The sequence below is a fragment of the Notothenia rossii genome, assembly GCF_949606895.1.
Source record: "Notothenia rossii genome assembly, chromosome: 4".
Taxonomy (NCBI): domain Eukaryota; kingdom Metazoa; phylum Chordata; class Actinopteri; order Perciformes; family Nototheniidae; genus Notothenia; species Notothenia rossii.
Window position 1 is genome coordinate 52,615,819 of NC_136902.1, and position 24,662 is coordinate 52,640,480.

Consider the following 24,662-nt stretch of genomic DNA (forward strand, 5'->3'; position numbering starts at 1 on the left):
ATAAGAAGCGTCTAAATGACCCCTGAGCGTGTTCACACCGGAGTACTTTTACCCGTACTTTTCACGTTTAGTTCCGTTAGTGCCTGGAATTTTGCGTTCACACCAAAAAGAGAACTTAGTTCCGAGAACTTTTACCCCCTTTTTTAGTGCCTGAAAGAGAGGTGGTACTATCCTGGGGAGAAAAAAGTACCAATTTTGATTGGCTGGGAAAATTGCAAACCACGCCCCGTAAAACTCTGAAAAGTTTTGTGAAGCCCCCATTGTATTTGCTGGCATTAGCATTATTAGCATTAGCCCCGCGCACCAACGGAAAAAGAATAACTTATGGCAACAAGTAGTATTATTCATCCCGCTTCCATCACATTAGTATGCATAGAAAATGACAGGTGCTGTGACAGGTCACACCTCTCCCTACTTATGCTAATGAGCTAAGTCCCGCCTCCCCTTTGTTCGAGGTGTGAGATCTCAAGTAGGTGTGATATCCCAAGTAGGTGTGAGATCCGTCGATAGGAGGGGGGTGATGTGTATTCACAGGTGTGAAAAGCCCCGACTGTTGCGCCTTATGGTGTATAATACAAAATGTTTCAATCACATTAGTATGCATATAAAGTGACAGGTGGGCCCGCCCCCAAGTCTATTAAAACAAAATGCCGCTTCCATCACATTAGTATGCATAAAAGTGACAGAAGGGCCCGCCCCAATTATGTGATGTCAGAAGACCGAAGGGGTGGAGTGAGATAAAAAAAAAAGAACCCTGTGCAGATAAAAAGCCAGTCATTTCCAATCATCAAGTCATCTTTCCAAAAAGAAAAAATGGCCAAGAGACGCCTCGATATGGGTTTAATCAGCGAGACGCCTGTGACAACTTACCGCCATCCGTCCGGAGCGCCAATCAAGAAACGGATGCAGTATCTGTGCCGGGTTCAAACACCTCCGGTCGAAGATCTTGAAGAGAAATGGCTTCTGGAAAATGAACATGTTTGGGGATACGTATTCAACTATATGGCGAATGAACTGCATTTCTACAATCTGAAGAATGGAGAAACGTATGGACCCCACAGTGTTAAAGCAACGTTGACCTCAACAGATTGTGCTGTGTTAACTCTGGTGTCTTCCAGAGATCTCCACGCAACCATTGTATCGGAAGAAGTAGTGCATCAAGAAAACACTGTGGAACCAGCGGTGTACAAGATATGTGCAACAAAAAGCAAAGAAACGCAAACAAAAAGCGAGATCAAAGAAGAGTTTTCACCGTTACCCCTCAATGTGGAGGAAGAAGAAGGAAATATCCCCCCGCCGCCAGAAGTGAAAAGAGTCCTGACAAGCACCGTCTGGGAAACTAAAAGCGGACCATCTGGGCGATGGTATTAACGCGCAAGCCGTTTGCTGATGCAGGGGGGAGGGGTACTCTCTAAAACACAGTGTCCTGCCATCTCTCTCTGTTTCTGCTGATGTGTAAAATATACAAAATAACGTTTTATATACTTACTCTCTTGTTAAAAGGTGATGAAGTTTGTAGCGTAAGCCTGCCATCAGTGTTCTAGTTTTAAGGATCGAAGGATCCAATGTATTTTTTAAATGGAGCAGAAATAGAACTAGTCTCCCAGTGCAAGTATCTTGAAAAGAGAGTGTCATATTGGACTCGGACTTGACTTTTTAAGAAACATATCAAGAAAGTATCCAATACCATTAAATTAAACTTGCAACATTTTAAACAAATTAGACCTTTTTCTTAACTGTCAATGCTGCAAAGTCATACCTCCACTGTATGATTCTATCCCACATTGAATACTGTTTTACAAACTGGTCGTTTGCTTGTGCCACACACCTGAAACCCAGAGAACAGCTGTTCAAGAGAGCTATCCAGGTGTTTGACAGAAAGCCACAGTCATACCACCACTGTACCATCCTTGAATATGCTGCTCATGCTCTTTCTGCATATCATGTATTTATTTTTGCTGTATGTATATATATAAATGTCATGTTCTTATATGCTGTATGTGACGGGACTATAGATGGAAATTAGCTCAGAGCTAAAATCCGGCTCATTTACACTTGTAAGCATTATATTTGTTTTAAAGTGTTCATCAATGTGCACTACGGTAGCCCTGAAGAAAAATTAAACATTAAAATATGTTATCGATGTCCCCATTCCCAGTTTGTGTTTCTGTGTTTCTGTGTTTTCTGTGTTTCTGTGTTTCCATGTTTCTGTGTTTCTGTGTTTCTGTGTCTCTGTGGTTCTGTGTTTCTGTGTTTCTGTAGTTCTGTGTCTCTGTGTTTCGGGGTTTCTGTGTGTCGGTGTTTCAGTGTTTCTGTGTTTTTTCAGTGTTTCAGTGGTTTCAGTGTTTTCTGTGTTTCTGTGTTTCCATGTTTCTGTGTTTCTGTGGGGGTATAATACGCACGTTTCAATACACATGTATCATACATCTTCACTGTTACCCTCCCCTTGTTATAATGAAGACAACAGTGCATGTGAAAGACTGTAATACACATGTATCAGACATGCTCCCCTTGCTATAATGAAGACAACAGTTTTTAAAATGTAAAAAACACTTTTTAAAAAAAAATCTTTTAAATGTCCTATTTACATTTAAACATTTTCACACACAAAATCAATAGTTATACTGATTGTAACATCCCCAGGACCGTCTCCAGCTTAGAATTCCCCAGATTACTGGAAATATCATGATGGAGTTTTTTCACTTCAGTCAAAATATTCATGTGTATGCTGTTTTTGACACAAAGATGCATTACATCTACAAACAGAGCATACAATGAGAGCACATGATACACTTTTGATGTTTGTTTCATTTCTTCGGTAATGTTACAGAATGTTTCGGGAAAATGAAGATTCCAGGACCACTTTAAATGTTTAGTTTACAATCGTTTCCCAATGACCAGGAATAGTACTGCCAGAACGAACGATATCCAAAATGTCTTCTAGTTTACAAACTTCAGCCATTCTGTTTACACGGGGATCACTATTCACTCTGTTTTCAATCGTCCTCATCACCACACTTATTAAAAGGGTATTGACTACATTCTGATCAATATATACAGAGCGTTTTGCATAGTAGTTCCCCATTTTTATTTTACTTTAAAGAAAAAGTCAATGTATCGAAAAAAGAAAAAATCCCTGGATTCAACCAACCGTAGGTTATTAGTCTTCTTCTTCTCCATCCAAATCGGCATGGATCTTTTCAAGTCTCTCCTTGAGGCGTCTACAATTTTTGAGATTGTGCAGAAAAGCCTCCGAAGCGCCTTGGATCCTCCAATCATCCGTGAAAATGTCTTTATCAATAAGAGTCTGGTCGATCTCAGTAAAGAAGTCGGTGAGCCAGAGTCTTTTCATTAACGCGTTGTAATTGTTTCTGAAGAAAAATTTGGGCATGTCATTCAGACAATCGTGTTGCCTCTGGCCGGGGTGACTGACTCGGCATCCGTTGCATATTTCTTCTCTGTACCGATGTATCACCCCCTCCACAATATCAACCAACACTGATTTCACTGTGTCCATAAACAGAGACGTCTTGGCCCAAGGAGCAAAATAAGCAGCAGTAGCAAGATTCGGGTGTCCAGAATGGTGGTGATGATGGTAGTCCAGGAGTTTGTTCCTGGCTGCAACTCACGGGGGGAGACTTGGTTTTTCTCAGATCCATAGCTAGTTTTCAAACTGTCGTCTTAGTGGGGTCCTTAGTTTTAGATGCTTTGCTGAGTGGAGGGAGGGACTTATTGCGTTGAGTGGGGGGAGTCATCTGTAGAATTGAGAGTTTTTTTCACCAGTATAATGTCCCTCGCTGTTTGAGTCTTTTTTTTTTTAAAGTTATTTTTCAACTATCATTTTCAACCAAGCAGCAAGGGGTCAAATTTAAGAATAAGTAATAGTTTGTCACCATTTTACGGGAAATAGTCAGAGCGCAATATCACATCTTAGAGACAGCTTGAACTGGATAAATGGTTAGTCTTCAAACATACCGTACGTTCTGCCTGTTAGTTTATCTGGCCAATTGGTTTAGACCCTACTGCCCTAGACGCATGCAATAGGGAAGTCACGCTTTGGGAAGAGGTGTTTCATTTCACAGATCCACCTTGATTCTTGCTGTGCTGGCTGAAGGAAGAGGGACGGGGGAGGAAAATTCAGAGGATGAAGAAGCAGAAAAATAACTTGTTTTGTAAAACGGGCAGCACGTCAGTTTGAAGGAAAAGATGACACCGTGTTTATGCATGACATGCAAAATATCTTGAAGCCCTACAAACACAAAAAAAAAAAAGGTACAAGTATATTGTGTTAAAAATATGGCAAAAAGTCGTAATATTGTATAATGTATTGTTTCATCGAAACAGTGTTAAAATCACAAACTTGCCTTTTAGAGTCGCAGTCTTTTACAAAAATTCTGTTTTGTTAAGAGCTACCAAAACATAGTAAACATCGCAATTATTCCCTAAACAAACTGGGAATGGGGACATCGATAACATATTTTAATGTTTAATTTTCTTCAGGGATACCGTAGTGTACATTGATGAACACTTTAAAACAAAAATAATGCTTACAAGTGTAAATGAGCCCGATTTTAGCTTTGAGCTAATTTCCATCTGTAGTCCCGTCACATACAGCATATAAGAACATGACAATTATATATATAAATACAGCAAAAATAAAATACATGATATGCAGAAAGAGCATGAGCAGCATAAAAGCATTTACCACATGGCATTACAAGGTAGCAGCTATGATATATAAAGTGCAAGATAAGATAAAAGCGCGACATAAAGTGCAAGAGGAGATACCCCTGTGTTAAAGTGCATTTATTTAGCGGTGATTACACGTCTGTTTGTTGCTCAACCATTCTTTAAGTTGACCTTTAAAACTATTGAGAGTGGGACAATCCCGTATCTCAGTTGGGGGGCTATTCCACAATGAGCTGCCTTTAATGGAGAGGACATTTTGTCCAAAGGTGGTCCGTCTGTGGTGGACTTCACAGTCTCCTCTGGTTTCTGACCTAGTGCTGCGTCCAGTGTGTTTTCTGTGGATGAATTCCCCCAAGGGGAGGGGAGCCAGCCCATGTAAATATTATTTTTTTTAAAACACATACTTTTAAAAGACATAAAAATGTCAAAAACTCAAGAAATTGTGATTTTCAAGGATGGTACAGTGGTGGTATGACTGTGGCTTTCTGTCAAACACCTGGATAGCTCTCTTGAACAGCTGTTCTATGGGTTTCGGGTGTGTGGCACAAGCAAACGACCAGTTTGTAAAACAGTATTCAATGTGGGATAGAATCAAGAAGTGGAGGTATGACTTTGCAGCATTGACAGTTAAGAAAAGGTCTAATTTGTTTAAAATGTTGCAAGTTGAATTGAATGGTATTGGATACTTTCTGGATATGTTTCTTAAAAAGTCAAGTGCGAGTTCCAATATGACACTCCCTGTTCAAGATACTTGCACTGTGAGACTAGTTCTATTTCTGCTCCATTTAAAAATACATTGGATCCTTCGATTTTGATTGATCGTTTACTGAACATCGTCGTTGAGAGTTTTTTCACCAGTATAATGTCCCTCGCTGTTTGATTCTTTTTTTTAAAAGTTATTTTTCATCTATCATTTTCAACCAAGCAGCAAGAGGTCAAATTTAAGAATAAGTAATAGTTTGTCAAGATTTTACGGGGGATAGTCAGAGCGCAATGTCACATCTTAAAGACAGCTTGAACTGGATAAATGGTTAGTCTTCAAACATATCATACGTTCTGCATGTTAGTATATCTGGCCAATTGGTTTAGACCCTACTGCCCTAGACATGCTCTCAATAGGGAAGTCACGATTTGGGAAGAGGTGTTTCATTTCACAGATCCACCTTGATTCTTGTTGTGCTGGCTGAAGGAAGAGGGACGGGGGAGGAAAATTCAGAGGATGAAGAAGCAGAAAAATAACTTGTTTTGTAAAACGGGCAGCACGTCAGTTTGAAGGAAAAGATGACACCGTGTTTATGCATGACATGCAAAATATCTTGAAGCCCTACAACCACAAAAAAAAGATTGTGTTAAAAATATGGCAAAAAAGTCGTAATATTGTATAATGTATTGTTTCATCGAAACAGTGTTAAAATCAAAAACTTGCCTTTTAGAGTCGCAGTCTTTTACAAAAATTCTGTTTTGTTAAGAGCTACCAAAAACATAGTAAACATCGCAATTATTCCCAAAACAAACTGGGAATGGGGACATCGATAACATATTTTAATGTTTAATTTTCTTCAGGGCTACCGTAGTGCACATTGATGAACACTTTAAAACAAATATAATGCTTACAAGTGTAAATGAGCCGGATTTTAGCTCTGAGCTCATTTCCATCTATAGTCCCGTCACATACAGCATATAAGAACATGACATTTATATATATACAGCAAAAATAAATACATGATATGCAGAAAGAGCATGAGCAGCATATTCAAGGATGGTACAGTGGTGGTATGACTGTGGCTTTCTGTCAAACACCTGGATAGCTCTCTTGAACAGCTGTTCTATGGGTTTCAGGTGTGTGGCACAAGCAAACGACCAGTTTGTAAAACAGTATTCAATGTGGGATAGAATCATACAGTGGAGGTATGACTTTGCAGCATTGACAGTTAAGAAAAAGGTCTAATTTGTTTAAAATGTTGCAAGTTGAATTTAATGGTATTGGATACTTTCTGGATATGTTTCTTAAAAAGTCAAGTGCGAGTCCAATATGACACTCTCTGTTCAAGATACTTACACTGGGAGACTAGTTCTATTTCTGCTCCATTTAAAAAATACATTGGATCCTTCGATCCTTAAAACTAGAACACTGATGGCTGGCTTACGCTACAAACTTCATCACCTTTTAACAAGAGAGTAAGTATATAAAACGTTATTTTGTATATTTTACACATCAGCAGAAACAGAGAGAGATGGCAGGACACTGTGTTTTAGAGAGTACCCCTCCCCCCTGCGTCAGCAAACGGCTTGCGCGGTAATACCATCGCCCAGATGGTCCACTTTTAGTTTCCCAGACGGTGCTTGTCAGGACTCTTTTCACTTCTGGCGGCGGGGGGATATTTCCTTCTTCTTCCTCCACATTGAGGGGTAACGGTGAAAACTCTTCTTTACTCTCGCTTTTTGTTTGCGTTTCTTTGCTTTTTGTTGCACATATCTTGTACACCGCTGGTTCCACAGTGTTTTCTTGATGCACTACTTCTTCCGATACAATGGTTGCGTGGAGATCTCTGGAAGACACCAGAGTTAACACAGCCCAATCTGTTGAGGTCAACGTTGCTTTAACACTGTGGGGTCCATACGTTTCTCCATTCTTCAGATTGTAGAAATGCAGTTCATTCGCCATATAGTTGAATACGTATCCCCAAACATGTTCATTTTCCAGAAGCCATTTCTCTTCAAGATCTTCGACCGGAGGTGTTTGAACCCGGCACAGATACTGCATCCGTTTCTTGATTGGCGCTCCGGACGGATGGCGGTAAGTTGTCACAGGCGTCTCGCTGATTAAACCCATATCGAGGCCTCTCTTGGCCATTTTTTCTTTTTGGAAAGATGACTTGATGATTGGAAATGACTGGCTTTTTATCTGCACGGGGTTCTTTTTTTTTTATCTCACTCCACCCCTTCGGTCTTCTGACATCACATAATTGGGGCGGGCCCTTCTGTCACTTTTATGCATACTAATGTGATGGAAGCGGCATTTTGTTTTAATAGACTTGGGGGCGGGCCCACCTGTCACTTTATATGCATACTAATGTGATTGAAACATTTTTTATTATACACCATAAGGCGCAACAGTGGGGGCTTTTCACACCTGTGAATACACATCACCCCCCTCCTATCGACGGATCTCACACCTACTTGGGATATCACACCTACTTGAGATCTCACACCTCGAACAAAGGGGAGGCGGGACTTAGCTCATTAGCATAAGTAGGGAGAGGTGTGACCTGTCACAGCACCTGTCACTTTCTATGCATACTAATGTGATGGAAGCGGGATGAATAATACTACTGCAACACAAAAGAAAACATGGGAGCGGTGGAGTGATGAGGAGGTGTCGGCGTTCTGGCGATTTACTCGGAAGGCTTCAGTAGAAAGTGCTGGGAGTCCCAGCAGCTTCTACTGAAGCCAGTCCCCAACTCCGGGGACTTCCGGCCCGGGGACTTCGGGTGGCAGTATACGCTGTGAAGTTGTTTGCGGCCTGCCAGTAAACCCAAAGCAGAAGAAGAAGAAGTGACGTCAGCGGCTTCACTTGCCTAATCCTCCCTCAGGGACTTATTCCGGTGTGAACGCGATCTGTACTTAGTTGTACTAAGTGCTGGCACTAAGTGTTAAAAAAGAGATGACAATCATCAAAATCGAACGAGGGGGGCCAGAGATATGGAAAATGCACCCAAATGATCCCAAAAGTATTTTTTTTTTTTCTAAATCTCTCTAAAAAGGTGAAACTTCACTTGTTTTGCATCAATCTTGATACCTGAAAAACAGGCTCAGGGCTAAACAGGTTTATTTAGTGGGAATGCCGTTAACTGCATTCCAACTAACTGTTCTTCTACGCACGAAAAGTTTATTATTCCGCCGACTTATTTTGCCGCTCTTCTTCTCCCGCATTGAACATCGCAAAAACTCAGTTCGAACATCAAAACGTTCAGCTCGGTCGGGAATCGATGGCTATTACTTTTCTCATTCATAACTTTCATAATTCCAGAGATACATCCCATAACTCATCACATTTTTAACATTTAAACTTTAACATTGCGCAGCTCGTTAAGGCAGAGTGCGTGATGTCAGAGTTAGAGTGGAGGACAGTTTGAAATTTGCCCTCATATATCTTTTTAAAACTGCCATAATTCCCAAACCCTACATTCCTGAGACATAATTTTTCATAACAAACGTAGGAAAACATCCCGTAGCTTGAAAAATGACAAATAATTAAGCAAAAAATAATTAAACAAAGTGCCTCTTGAGGGCATGAAGTGACAAAAACGTTCAACATGTCTCCATTAAAGCCCATTGTAATTTCAGGCAGATATTTCCTCACAGCAGCAGCCGCACACCTTTAGTTAAACTGCCAAAAAGGCCAAATTATTAACCCGAAAGTACACAATACACACATTACACTTCAGATACTCAACTTCCTTGACATGCTTCACGTTTTGAAATTTCACAGATATCTGTTACGGTTCTTCCACAAAACGTTCACATGTAAGAGGTTTATATCTCATCCAGAACAATGGAAACCTCTGATCTCTGGACGCCTCATTAGTTCAAATACAAACACCTGTGTAATGGAACACGATGATGTCATCACTCCAACTAACATGGTTCAAGGCTCTTTCTGCATGTCAGTCTTTATACATGACGGTGTTTTTGATAATGGATCCTGACCACTCACATTTGTACACTGTGAACAAATTATATTATTAAACAAATATATAACATAAATACAAAAAATACTCTAATTTAGTCTCTTTTCCAGCGCACAACATGTGCGGTAACCAATGCTGGTGGTCATCGGTAACTTTAGCATTTCTGAGTGTCCCTGAACGCATCAATATTAGCAGATGCTTCACACCAAGCCTGGGAGATTTATTCTGCTCTGACTACTGCTAGGTAAATTCATGTATCCATAAACACCTGAAGTTTAAAGTGTCAAATGAACTCTTTTTAAAAGTATAACACACCGTTTGAGTTTGTTCATAGACTGTTTATTGACGTGAGAACTGATATTAATTTACACATTAAAGGAAACAGCTTCTTAGCAGCGTATCCAGTCTTAGCCCGTTAGCATTGCGCTAACGGGCTAACAGCTAGCAGCGTTGCGTTAGCCCGTTAGCATTGCGCTAACGCTGCTTGGCTGCTAGCTAAGTTAATCTCTCCCTAAACAGTTGAACTTTAAAGTGTCAAATTAACTATTTTTCAAAGTATAACACACCGTTTGAGTTTGTTCATAGACTGTTTACTGGTGTGACAACTGATATTAATTTACACATTAAAGGAAACAGCTTCTTAGCAGCGTATCCAGTCTTAGCCCGTTAGCATTGCGCTAACGGGCTAAAAGCTAGCAGCGTTGCGTTAGCCCGTTAGCATTGCGCTAACGGGCTAACGCTGCTAGGCTGCTAGCTAACTTAATCTCTCCCTAAACAGTTGAACTTTAAAGTGTCAAATTAACCATAGTTTCTGTATATAGTTGTTTTATCACTTGTTCTTTCACAAAAATTACTTTATTTTTGTTCACCTTTCCACTTTGTGGTTTTACAGAATATATTTGTTTGTAATTGATTCAAACAGTTTTATATAGTTTTTTTCATGTATTGTTTGACAGATTTTCACTCGTGTTTTTACTGAATATAATTAGTTAGTAATTGATTTGAAACGTTTTATATAGTTTTTTTCCCCCATGTTCTGGTTTTTGAAAATAAAATTTGCCAAATGTTACTATTTCACCAGTTATTTTTGCATTTTCAACTTTTCCTACGAATAACATTCTACATTCAAAGCCTTACATCTTTAACATTATTTTTACATTTGGAGTTTCATGCTACTTCTTAACTTAATATTCATTCATATGGAAACCATTCAGTCATCCAAATATTCCTGATTATTCACTTTCTTCTTACACATTATATTTCAGCACAAAGCATTCCCACTAGCAATTTCTTCAGGAATTGCATTCTCTAGTTGTGAATTAATGTTTTATATTAGATATAAATGTATCCCGAATGTACAGTAAATATCAAGTAACTGCCTGCAACTAGCTAACTTTGCTTAGCACAATGACTGGAAACAAAGGGAAACAGCCAGGGCCGACCCTTGGCATAGGTGAATGCTAAGGGCGCATCAAGCTATGGGGAGCGCCAACATTTTATATTTAAATTTAAAAAACATTTAATAAAAGAAAATGTTTTATTTAAATTTCATAACAAAACAATTTCCCGATTTTGGATCAACAAAGTACATCCTATTATCTTATCTTAACAAAACTACGCCTATATTGCATACAATCTTGCCTCGGGCAGCAAATTGGTCAGGGCCGGCCCTGGAAACAGTTAGCCTTGCTCTGTTCAAAACTGCAAGATCCCCCCGCCAACACCTCTCTCAAGCTCAGTGATTAACATTTTTATATTTTTTTCTTTAGTGAAGACTCCAGAAATTCTCTGTACACTGTACCAGTGTCATAGTTATTTAGTTTTTTTATGAACACAATAAACATAACGCTGTGTTCACAATAAAAAAGTAGTCTTGCTATGCATTCGGTAAAAGCAACATGTGGGGTAACCAATGTTGGTGGTCATTTTTATTCTTCATCAATGGAAAGGGATTCAAAAATAAAAAACATTGCAACAGTAAATTATTTAAACCTTTCTTTGTTTTCCCAGCCTAAATATTCTCTGTATGAGTTGAAATTATGACGAGAATATATTTTTGCACGTGGCAGACGTATATATACTGTATATGCACATACATGCATGTGTACATCACCCTCCCATCTCCAAAAGCCTCGGCGTAAATGGGACCCTGGATATTGTTCTGCTCAGATAACACTTTTAAATGTTGTTCTGGGGCATGAAGAAAAAAGGCATATCTTTTAGGTTTAATTTGGAGGAGGTCCTGCTGGTCGTGCCAGTTGTTTTGAGCCCTTTCAAACTTTGGTCCTTGACCATAATACCATCAAACATGAAAGATATCCCAACACGAGCAGAACAGAACAGGGTACAATTACTATTTTATATTACATCTATTTGATATTGAACAATCACCAAGTGAACACAGATTAGTTTTAAAACACTTAAAGGCCCAGTGAAGTGCATGTTTTTGCACCAAAATGAAATGGCAGTTTCATTCCTTACATATCATTGTGCCTGTTCATGGCTAAAATAATTTTTAATAATTCATAATTAATGAATTAATGAATTATTAATTTTGCCGTCTGAGCCTAACGGAAGTTGCAGACGATAGTGGCTGTGACGTCACAAGATGTACCCAGTTGCGATTGTAAACATGGCGGAGACTCTGGAAAGTGATACTAGTGTGAGAGAAATGATTGATTTGGACAGCTTTTCGGACAGGATAGATGAGGAAAGTGATCAATCTGGTGCACTTTGAGGGCAACATTAAGAGATTTATGGATACAGCTCTCAACACTCATATGAAACATATATTTCAATAATCAAAAAACATTGGAATGATTTCTTAACCTATTTTATACAACTAATATTACATAGATGGAAATATTTGTTTACATAGATGACCAAACCCACTGAGATAACTTAGGCTACAGTTTACCTCCCTGAGCTGACGTTATCTCTCTCAGTCCCACAGGAGAGCACTCTCCCTCTCCTTATTGTTGAAACAGCTAATCTCCGTTAGCTCCGAGCTAGCACCAGATGCTAACAACAACCCTGTAACTCTGTCAGTCTCTCTTTCTCTCTCTCTCGAATCGACCACTGGCCTTTATTTATCATGATCAATCAAATAATCTATGAAACAATGACACCAGCCAGGCTCACCTTCATCTTTTGGGAACAGAAACATCGCCACTTCGGCAGACTTGACATTACTACAGCCAGCGGCAATGCATCGTTTCCCCTGTGTTTTTCATCCCTCTTTCTTCACTGTCACCTCCATTGTCAGGTTTTCTCGATTGGCAATCACTTCCAGTCGACTCCGACACACTTTCCAGGAAAATACTAGCTCAAAAACGTTGAGAAATTCGACTTTGAAAAAGAGAAAAAACGAACGGTGGTGAATGTAAACAGTGCAGCGGCGTCCATCTCGTGACGTCACGCAGTAGATCGCAAGCCACGCCCACGAAGGCGAAGGTCGACTGCAGATTTCCCCGGAAAATTCAAAACTCGTCAAATTTGTTGCTATTCCAACATTTTTTGATATGGGTTCCAATGGACAATTTTGGTCATTACTATACGTATTAGCATAACAGATCATGCACAGGTGCACACTTCACTGGGCCTTTAATATTGCTGTAATAGAGTCCACTCTAATGTGGAAACCTGTCTGTTCATGAGAATTAACCACAGTAAATGATTCAGTCCCTCATTATCGAGCTTTATATGTACCATTTGACCTTTGACACCAGACAGCAGTGACAGCTACCTTTCAGAGAGAGACTGACTATTTGAAAGTAAATCTCTGAAGAACTAAATCCTCCTGGGGATCTTATCAAGACAGAGAGTTTATACCTCACTGGAACCCACACCAGTGGCAGAGCTTCCCTAATATCTAAAACACACACAATTCACAGCCCTTGTTACTGTAGGCCTTTGTCTCTCCACGCATTGAACAATGTGGCAGTCCAGAGCAGGTTTCAAAAACCTTTGTGGCTCAAGAGAAAACAAAGCCTTGACAGAGATGACTTCCTAAACTAGAATGCCACTTGGAAAGCGCAGACCCCCACCAAGGCTCCTCCTGGGATGTTCCTATTTCACACAAAGTTGTTATTTTGGTGTACTCATTAGCTTGAAGTCGTACTGTAAACACAACATGCTACAGAGCAGATGTGGAGTATTCTATTGCTCAGAGTTACATATTTATATACTGTAGCTGTGAAACTGTTGTTTGGACCTGATGGATGATGTCACATGAATTCACACAGGCAGACTCACTTTCCTATCATTCCAACGCCACATGAATATGGTTCAGATGCAGATATCAAGCCAAGGCAAAGTCAAGGCAACATGAGTTTGTTGTTTTCTGTGAACCTGCTTACATAAACAACTTCCTTGTTGGAGCTGACCATTGAGTCCAGATCAGAGCAAAACAAATAAAAATATGTTATTTTAAAGCCAACAATAAAGAAATGAAAGAAATAACTTCTTAGAATTACAGGAAGTAAGTGCATCCGACTATCTGAGATACACTCTGTTTCAGACAAACAGATGAGTGCTGAAGTGCAGGGTTTCAAAGGTTTCAGTGGACACCAAAGAAGGAGGAAAGATTCCCTGAATGCTGACACTACCCACAGCTTAGGCTCAGACTGGCCTGTGGTCTGCTGGTTCAACATGATGTGTTAGCTAAATAGACTGAGGCTTTCCTCTTGGGTTACACTCAGAGAAGAAAGGAGTCTGAAGTAAACTCTACAGACAAGAGCATTATTCACTGCATGTTTTAAGAGTGGAGTTCCTTTTTAAAGTAATATCTTACAATCTCAGACTTCAACTAAAGGTGTGCCATCCCCTAAAGATCCACTCAAACTGCACAGTAAACCTTTTGAATTAAAGACACATCAAATGTACAAACTACAACAGGTTGTGTTCGGTTTCTACGATGGTAAAAAGGTGATTCATGAGAATCAATCGCACAATCCACCTCATATCATTTTCTCTCTCTCTCTCTCTCTCTCTCTGTCACACACGCACGCACGCACACACACACACACACACACACACACACACACACACACACACACACACACACACACACACACACACACACACACACACACACACACACACACACACACACACACACACACACACACACACACACACACACACACACACACACACACACACACACACACACACACACACACACACTCCCTATCAATATTTCAGCATCTAATTACCCCAGCAGAGGTCTGGGACAAAGGTTATGTGCAGCCATGGGGTGTGTATTGTCATTGTCAACGTATCAGATGTTATACCTGTGTATTAACACACAAACAGAGACAGAACATTCAGAGACAAAAAAAGAAATCAGAAAAAAGACAAGCAATATATCTGAGAGAGGGAGGATCAAAGTCAGAACAGAAGACAAGATGGAGATGGGTATGAAGGAGATGAGGAGAGAGGAAGAGAGGAAGAGATGAAGAGAGGACCCTTCAGCTGCTGAACACTGCACCAGGTTCATCGAGTGTGGGTCTGCAGTGAGGGTGAAACCGAGCGGGGTCCAATCACCTCTGAAGTTTGGAGCGTTTATTGATTATTGGTAAACAACATTCAAATCAGTGGCTTTTTGATAGAAGATGCTCATAATGTTTAAACAGATTAAAAACAATGCTTCAACAGAGAAGAGCCTCACAATTAGAATACATAATGTTAGCATTACACAACAAAGATGCACAATTGATTCTGTCAAATGACTGTGTCTACCATCTACTCAGTCTATAACTCAGTCCTCATGGAACCTTTATAAACAAATGTTTTATTGTATAAATATGTTTAATGTAGCCTACATTGAATAATGTTTAACATATATTTTAGAATATTTTAAATACAAAATAATTAGATTGTTCATCTAGTTTTAAGGCACAATAATGAAACACTTGGACATATATGCTTCAGCCAGTTCTTTTGTCGACCGGGTTCCATTGGTAGTGAAGGGGGGTAACTCAGCTCCCGGTGAAATCAAAAAGTATCACTGCTGGAATCTAAACCAGAAGCTGACTACACTGACGGCAGACAAACAGAGCTGAGTGCCAATTCAATACTAAAAACACACTCTTCTATTAGACCGAGGTGCAATCTGTAAAACCAAATCTAACTCGTGCCCACCCTTCAGCGAGCACTGATGAGCCTGAGGGAGACCCCACTGGGAGAGGGACAGTGGCACAGTAGACCCTAATGGGACAGCTGGACACATATGGAACCCAAACACTATTGATTATGAGTAACTTTCTGGGGCAACCCAAATGGGAAGTGAACACTGAGGGCTTTTACTGTGAAGAACATGTTGCCTTTTTGTGTTGTGTTATTGTGGATGAAGTAATAAAACAAACTTTTAAAAGAGATGAAACTAAAGGCATCCCCATATTTACTGTAACATCTCTTTTAGTAATTGTAAGGCAGCCTGGGGTGCCTTAAAGGCGCCTTAAAGGCGCCTCAAAAATAAAATTTATTATTATTATCTTTACTAAATGAAAGAACCTTTCGTATGCCAAACGGCAAATGATTTAATGTGAAAAGGTTGCATATTCACATCTATGATCATTAACAGAGTCCCAGTTTGACACCAGTCACCATGGCAGCAGTTTTAGACACTGGAATACAGTTGCAGTTTTTAACATTGGGCTGATATTATGCAACGAGCCAGTCTAACCAATCAAAATCTGTTCAAGATCGTTCGATTGGCCCAACAGGCCAAACAGTCATTTCATTCAGCTTTGATCAAATGAATGTTGACACGACCTCTGCTTCACCTAGTGCAACATGAAATCCCAATATGATCATGGAGATAAGAGTATAAAAGCTTTGTGAGTACTCAGGGAGGAACCAAGCTGCTGCACAGTCACACACATTCAATGTATCAGACTCAGCTTAGAGGTGTTTCTTTTAGAGGTGTTTTGAGTGTGCTTCCTAGTGTACTGTTGTAACAAGACATAATGTAATAACATGTGAAAGACATATGAACAGTTTTTATTTATTATTATTGTGCAGTTTAACAAATGAATATACTATATTCCTCTAATCAAGTTGTTTCTGTGTGTATACCTGAAGAAACCATAGCTGTGTGCGATCAAAAAATGTGTATCTATTTGAATGTCATTGTGTTGCTGTCCTGCTGAGGCTGTTGTCGGACCAGAAAAGGCTTTAATGTGCCGTCCTGTATTTGTTCTTTCATTTGGAAGACAGTTTTCATCACTATCATCAATAGAACAAGGGATCCATCTACCTACTGTATCTTACAAAATAGCACATATGAATATGCACAGTATCCTGTTGTGTAAATGAAACCATCGAATTACATCTATAAAGATCTTTAGCTCAATTGAAAGAAGAACTAAATCATTGAACACATTTCAAATGTCAACATAATATATGTTAGCCTTGAGTTGACCATTTCTTTCTACCAGTTTCTTGCATGTCAACTGTTCGAGTTTCAAAGAGGTAAATACTGAAATAATCCCCCCCTCCCCACCCACCCACCCACCCACCCACCCACACACACACACACACACACACACACACACACACACACACACACACACACACACACACACACACACACACACACACACACACACACACACACACACACACACACACACACACACACAGTACAGAGATTAAAGCCAGTGTGCTCTGTAAACCTGTTGACTCACCCTTTGTGTGATCTGAACTCCTCTCCTCTCTCCTTCCTCCGGTCTGGTGCTGCTCTGACCCCAGAGGTCCTCTGTGAATGGAGGGATGAAGAACAGGAGAACCAGAGAGTTTATGGTCCTCCTCCAGGAGAGGAGGTGAGGGAGTCCTGTGAACCCCCTGCAGAGGAGCTGAGAGGAAGAGAGACCTTCACTTCTCTCTCACTCTCTCCCAGAGATCTCTGGTCTTGTTTCACTCCCTCCTTATTCCTTACTTCTTCTCTTGTTCTTTCCTCCTTCTCTCTTCTCTCATTCATGTGAGGGTGTACAGAGCAATAAGGAGTCAGCGAGTCCCTGACCCCTCCCCCTCTGGTTGGTATTAACAGTGACACGGCACTGCTCATTCACTGCCAGCGATCCCTGTCACAGAGAGAGAGCGGGATGAGGCGCACCACAGAGGAGTTTGTAATCACACGCACGCACGCACGCACGCACACACACACACACACACACACACACACACACACACACACACACACACACACACACACACACACACACACACACACACACACACACACACACACACACACACACACACACACACACACACACACACACATACACTTCTCAAAAGGAAATATTGTAACTTTTCATCCTTTTCATTTATTTGGTACCTTCTTTGAAGATTCAGGTTATTAATACAGAATATAATAAACTAATAATTGGTTATATATTAGTATAGGTTAAGACTAACTCTATTGATCCCTAGGTGAGATTCAAAACTACCCAACATTCATCTTATCAGTGATTTAATCCATATTATTATTATTCGCTAAAGAGAGTTGATCTTGGCACCTCTATGTCCAAAACAAAGTATTGATTTTGAATAAGGAATTGTTAATCAAGTATTGATATTTAATGAAATTTTGAACCCAAATCTTAATCTAATCTGATTGTGAGATACCAAAGGATTCATATTGTATAGTGTTGCATCTTGTGATCAATAATTGTATGTCCACAACATAGGAGTGAATTTAACTGGTTTACTTTGGTAACATGCTTCCGGGACTTCCTCGTGGGAATATGTACAACAGGCTCTTTTAATACCAAGAGTGAATTTGCCCCCTGCTGGACAAATGCAATAACATGTACTAATAACACAAAGTAAGATACCACATATAGATATTGTAAACATGTTAGATCCATGTTTTGTTGTGCTTTTCTTAGCTGCTGAGGGAAGCCCTTCAGTGCTGCATGTGGAGAAGAGATGGGGGGGGGGGGGGGTCACTGCTGGATATGGAGAAGAGAGGGGGGGGTCAGTGCTGGATGTGGAGAAGAGAGAGGGGGATCAGTGCTGGATTTGGAGAAGAGAGGGGGGGTCAGTGCTCGATGTGGAGAAGAGAGGGGGGGGGGTCAGTGCTGGATGTGAAGAGGACGGGGGGTCAGTGCTGGATGTGGAGAAGAGGGGGGGGGGTCAGAGCTGGATGTGGAGAAGAAGGGGGGGTCAGTGCTGGATGTGGAGAGATGGGGGGGTCAGTGCTGGATGTGGAGAAGAGGGGGGGGGGGTCAGTGCTGGCTGGATGTAGAGAAGAGGGGGGGGGGGTCAGAGCTGGATGTGGAGAAGAAGGGGGGGTCAGTGCTGGATGTGGAGAGATGGGGGGGTCAGTGCTGGATGTGGAGAAGAGGGGGGGGGGGTCAGTGCTGGATGTGGAGAAGAGGGGGGGTCAGTGCTGGATGTGGAGAAGAGGGGGGATCAGTGCTGGATGTGGAGAAGAGGGGGGGTCAGTGCTGGATGCGGAGAGATGGGGGGGTCAGTGCTGGATGTGGAGAAGAGGGGGTGGGGTCCAGTGCTGGATGTGGAGAAGAGGGGGGGGGGGTTAGTGCTGGATGTGGAGCAGAGGGGAGGTCAGTGCTGGATGTGGAGAAGAGGGGGGGGTCAGTGCTGGATGTGGAGAAGAGGGGGGGGTCAGTGCTCGATGTGGAGAAGAGGGGGGGGGTCAGTGCTGGATGTGGAGAGATGGGGGGGGTCAGTGCTGGATGTGGAGAAGAGGGGGTGGGGGTCAGTGCTGGATGTGGAGAAGAGGGGGGGGGTCAGTGCTGGATGTGGAGAAGAGGGGGGGGGTCAGTGCTGGATGTGGAGAAGAGGGGGGGGTCAGTGCTGGATGTGGAGAAGAGGGGGGGGGGTCAGTGCTGGATGTGGAGAAGAGGGGGGGGGGGTCAGTGCTGGATGTGGAGAAGAGGGGGGGTCAGTGCTGGATGTGGAATCTCTCACAGCTGGAGAAGAGAGGGGGGTCAGTGTTGGATGTGGAGAAAAGAGGGGGGTCAGTGCTGGATGTGGAGAAGAGAGGGGGGGGGTCAGTGCTGGATTTGGACTCTCACAGCTGGAGAAGAGAGGGGGTCAGTGTTGGATGTGGAGAAAAGAGGGGTTCAGAGCTGGATGTGGAGAAGAAGGGGGGGTCAGTGCTGGATGTGGAGAAGAGGGGGTGGGGGTCAGTGCTGGATGTGGAGAAGAGGGGGGGGGGTCAGTGCTGGATGTGGAGAAGAGGGGGGGGGGTCAGTGCTGGATGTGGAGAAGAGGGGGGGGGGTCAGTGCTGGATGTGGAGAAGAGGGGGGGTCAGTGCTGGATGTGGAATCTCTCACAGCTGGAGAAGAGAGGGGGGTCAGTGTTGGATGTGGAGAAAAGAGGGGGGTCAGTGCTGGATGTGGAGAAGAGAGGGGGGGGGTCAGTGCTGGATTTGGACTCTCACAGCTGGAGAAGAGAGGGGGGTCAGTGTTGGATGTGGAGAAAAGAGGGGTTCAGAGCTGGATGTGGAGAAGAAGGGGGGGTCAGTGCTGGATGTGGAGAAGAGGGGGTGGGGGTCAGTGCTGGATGTGGAGAAGAGGGGGGGGGGTCAGTGCTGGATGTGGAGAAGAGGGGGGGGGTCAGTGCTGGATGTGGAGAAGAGGGGGGGGTCAGTGCTGGATGTGGAGAAGAGGGGGGGGTCAGTGCTGGATGTGGAGAAGAGGGGGGGTCAGTGCTGGATGTGGAGAGATGGGGGGGGTCAGTGCTGGATGTGGAGAAGAGGGGGTGGGGGTCAGTGCTGGATGTGGAGAAGAGGGGGGGGTCAGTGCTGGATGTGGAGAAGAGGGGGGGGGTCAGTGCTGGATGTGGAGAGATGGGGGGGTCAGTGCTGGATGTGGAGAAGAGGGGGTGGGGGTCAGTGCTGGATGTGGAGAAGAGGGGGGGGTCAGTGCTGGATGTGGAGAAGAGGGGGGGGTTAGTGCTGGATGTGGAGAAGAGGGGGGGTCAGTGCTGGATGTGGAGAAGAGGGGGGGGTCAGTGCTGGATGTGGAAAAGAGGGGGGGTCAGTGCTGGATGTGGAGAGGAGGGGGGGTCAGTGCTGGCTGGATGTAGGGAAGAGGGGGGGGGGGTCAGAGCTGGATGTGGAGAAGAAGGGGGGGTCAGTGCTGGATGTGGAGAAGAGGGGGGGGGTCAGTGCTGGATGTGGAGAAGAGGGGGGGTCAGTGCTGGATGTGGAGAGATGGGGGGGGTCAGTGCTGGATGTGGAGAAGAGGGGGTGGGGGTCAGTGCTGGATGTGGGGAAGAGGGGGGGGGGTCAGAGCTGGATGTGGAGAAGAAGGGGGGGTCAGTGCTGGATGTGGAGAAGAGGGGGTGGGGGTCAGCGCTGGATGTGGAGAAGAGGGGGGTGTCAGTGCTGGATGTTGAGAAGAGGGGGGGGGGTTAGTGCTGGATCTGGAGCAGAGGGGAGGTCAGTGCTGGATGTGGAGAAGAGGGGGGGGTCAGTGCTGGATGTGGAGAAGAGGGGGGGGTCAGTGCTCGATGTGGAGAAGAGGGGGGGGGGGGGTCAGTGCTGGATGTGGAGAGATGGGGGGGTCAGTGCTGGATGTGGAGAAGAGGGGGTGGGGGTCAGTGCTGGATGTGGAGAAGAGGCGGGGGGTCAGTCCTGGATGTGGAGAAGAGGGGGGGGGGTCAGTGCTGGATGTGAAGAAGAGGGGGGGGTCAGTGCTGGATGTGGAGAAGTGGGGGGGGTCAGTGCTGGATGTGGAGAAGAGGGGGGGGTCAGTGCTGGATGTGGAGAAGAGGGGGGGGGTCAGTGCTGGATGTGGAGAAGAGGGGGGGGTCAGTGCTGGATGTGGACTCTCTCACAGCTGGAGAAGAGAGGGGGGTCAGTGCTGGATGTGGAGAAAAGAGGGGGGTCAGTGCTGGATGTGGAGAAGAGGGGGGGGGTCAGTGCTGGATTTGGACTCTCACAGCTGGAGAAGAGAGGGGGGTCAGTGTTGGATGTGGAGAAAAGAGGGGGGTCAGAGCTGGATGTGGAGAAGAAGGGGGGGTCAGTGCTGGATGTGGAGAAGAGGGGGTGGGGGTCAGTGCTGGATATGGAGAAGAGGGGGGGTCAGTGCTGGATGTGGAGAAGAGGGGGGGGTCAGTGCTGGATGTGGAGAAGAGGGGGGTCAGTGCTGGATGTGGAGAGATGGGGGGGTCAGTGCTGGATGTGGAGAAGAGGGGGTGGGGGTCAGTGCTGGATGTGGAGAAGAGGCGGGGGGTCAGTCCTGGATGTGGAGAAGTGGGGGGGGGTCAGTGCTGGATGTGGAGAAGAGGGGGGGGTCAGTGCTGGATGTGGAGAAGAGGGGGGGGGGTCAGTGCTGGATGTGGAGAAGAGGGGGGGTCAGTGCTGGATGTGGACTCTCTCACAGCTGGAGAAGAGAGGGGGGTCAGTGCTGGATGTGGAGAAAAGAGGGGGGTCAGTGCTGGATGTGGAGAAGAGGGGGGGGGTCAGTGCTGGATTTGGACTCTCACAGCTGGAGAAGAGAGGGGGGTCAGTGTTGGATGTGGAGAAAAGAGGGGGGTCAGAGCTGGATGTGGAGAAGAAGGGGGGGTCAGTGCTGGATGTGGAGAAGAGGGGGTGGGGGTCAGTGCTGGATGTGGAGAAGAGGGGGGGGGGTCAGTGCTGGATATGGAGAAGAGGGGGGGGTCAGTGCTGGATGTGGAGAAGAGGGGGGTCAGTGCTGGATGTGGAGAGATGGGGGGGGTCAGTGCTGGATGTGGAGAAGAGGGGGTGGGGGTCAGTGCTGGATGTGGAGAAGAGGGGGGGGGTCAGTGCTGGATGTGGAGAAGAGGGGGGGGGGTTAGTGCTGGATGTGGAGAAGAGGGGGGGTCAGTGCTGGATGTGGAGAAGAGGGGGGGGGGGGGTCAGTGCTGGATGTGGAGAAGAGGGGGGGGTCAGTGCTGGATGTGAAGAAGAGGGGGGGGGTCAGTGCTGGATGTGGAGAAGAGGGGGTGGGGGTCAGTGCTGGATGTGGAGAAGAGGCGGGGGGTCAGTGCTGGATGTGGAGAAGAGGTGGGGGTCAGTGCTGGATGTGGAGAAGTGGGGGGGGGTCAGTGCTGGATGTGGAGAAGAGGGGGGGGTCAGTGCTGGATGTGGAGAAGAGGGGGGGGTCAGTGCTGGATGTGGAGAAGAGGGGGGTCAGTGCTGGATGTGGAGAGATGGGGGGGGGTCAGTGCTGGATGTGGAGAAGAGGGGGGGGGTCAGTGCTGGATGTGGAGAAGAGGGGGGGGTCAGTGCTGGATGTGGAGAAGAGGGGGGGGTTCAGTGCTGGATGTGGAGAAGAGGGGGGGTCAGTGCTGGATGTGGAGAACCAAAGTTAGCCATGGAGTGCCACAGGGCTCAGTGCTTGGACCTATTTTGTTCACCCTATATATGCTTCCGTTAGGCAATATTATAAGGAATCATTCTGTAAACTTTCATTGTTATGCGGATGATACTCAACTATATTTATCAATCAAGCCTGATGAAATTAATCATCTAAATTAAATTCAAGACTGCCTCAAGGACTTAAAAACGTGGATGACCTTAAATTTTTTGATGTTAAACACGACCAAAACTGAAGTTATTGTACTTGGCCCGAAGAATCTACGAAACAAATTATCTAAAGATATATTAACTATGGATGGCATTAATTTGGCCTCCAGTGAGACTGTAAGGAATCTTGGTGTTATATTTGATCAGGATTTATCCTTTAACGCCCACATAAAATCAATTTCAAGGACCGCCTACTTCCATCTACGTAACATTGCAAAAATCAGGCATATCTTGCCTCAAAACGATGCAGAGAAACTAGTCCATGCATTTGTTACTTCAAGGCTGGATTATTGTAACTCCTTATTATCAGGGTGTACCAAGAAGTCAGTCAAGTCGCTTCAGCTGATTCAAAATGCTGCAGCTCGTGTACTAACCAGAGTTAGGAAAAGGGACCACATTACTCCTGTTCTGGCTGCCTTACACTGGCTCCCTATAGAACACAGGATATAATTTAAAATTCTTCTTCTTGCCTACAAAGCCCTTAATGGGCAGGCGCCATCTTACCTTAAAGAACTCATTATACCCTATTGTCCTACTAGGGCATTGCGTTCCAAGAATGCAGGGTTGTTGGTTGTTCCTAGAGTCTCTAAAAGTACAATGGGAGCCAGAGCCTTTTCTTATCAAGCTCCACTTTTGTGGAATCAGCTTCCAGTTTGTGTTCGGACGGCAGACACCCTATCCGTTTTTAAGAGTGCGCTTAAGACCTTCCTTTTTGATAAAGCTTATAGTTAGGGCTGATTAGATTCAGCCCCTAGTTTTGCTGATATAGGCTTAGTTTGTCGGGGGACATCTTACTTCTTCCTTCTCTCTGTCTATAGACAAGTTTACGCGCCAAAACACGGGTAGCGCCATAACCCTACACAAATGCACTTCATTTCCGCCGGAAGTCTTTTGCACAGCGTCTGTCGGTGTAAACCGGTGTAAACAGTCAGACGGGCACTGGTGTAAACACAGCGATTTCGATGCTAACAGTGATGCTAGCTTGGGAACACGATTCTACTTCTTTGACTGGAGATGGCGTTACTCTCCCCCACCCGAATTCAGTGCAAAACTGGGAGGATAACATGACGACGTGGCCCAGCATAACGTACAGCAAAATGTGCTCCTACTTCGTTCAATCCATGGCAATAGATGGAAAAGCAATGGACAGTCTGAAGGCATATCATAAGGCTGCGCACATTCTACTTTGCCCACATGCTCCCGAAAATTGTTGACGATTTTGTTGAGGGAAGGATACAGTTCTGCAGTAAATATCTCAGCATTTTAAAACCAAAATAAACTGCCTTATTTAGGTCATGCCCACAGGAGCCAACAGTTGTCTGTTGTTTACATAATGCACAATTTACATGATCTCTTTATGCTGTGCAATATATCATATGTGCCTGTACTGTTTGAGTGAAAATAAAGTTTGATGTAATTTAATTTCATTATTGCACTGTTATTGCATTATTGCATTTCATATGTTCCTTAGAGTGCTACAATTTCTTTTAACACAGTTCATCATTCATATTAAGCTCATACTGTACATAAATAACACTGAATGAATTAATTGTTGAGAGGAAACTAAAGAAATGGCTTCAACAAGAAAGATCACATGTTTAATCCTAACAGGTATTACAAATTAAAATATAAAAGCAGCCCACACAATTACATCACTATGAAAATATTCATATATAATATTAAAAAATACAATGCATGCAGTATTTGTTGTGTTTATCTGTATTTAATGAACAACATGGCTGGGTGCTGG

The 24,662-nt window shown here is 43.8% G+C and overlaps 2 protein-coding genes across 2 annotated transcripts in view; one reads left to right on the plus strand and one right to left on the minus strand.

Annotated features, from left to right (window-relative positions):
• myo7aa (myosin VIIAa) overlaps positions 1–12,978 on the minus strand; it is a 116,252-nt gene extending 103,274 nt beyond the window's left edge. The window contains exon 1 of the mRNA XM_079673771.1: positions 12,522–12,978. Coding sequence (XP_079529897.1) covers positions 12,522–12,569 — 48 coding nt within the window. The 5' untranslated portion in view covers positions 12,570–12,978. The remainder of the gene's footprint in view (positions 1–12,521) is intronic.
• Positions 1–24,662, plus strand: part of LOC307035543 (uncharacterized protein) — a 234,091-nt gene that overhangs the window by 162,223 nt on the left and 47,206 nt on the right. The gene's annotated exons all lie outside the window — the stretch shown is intronic.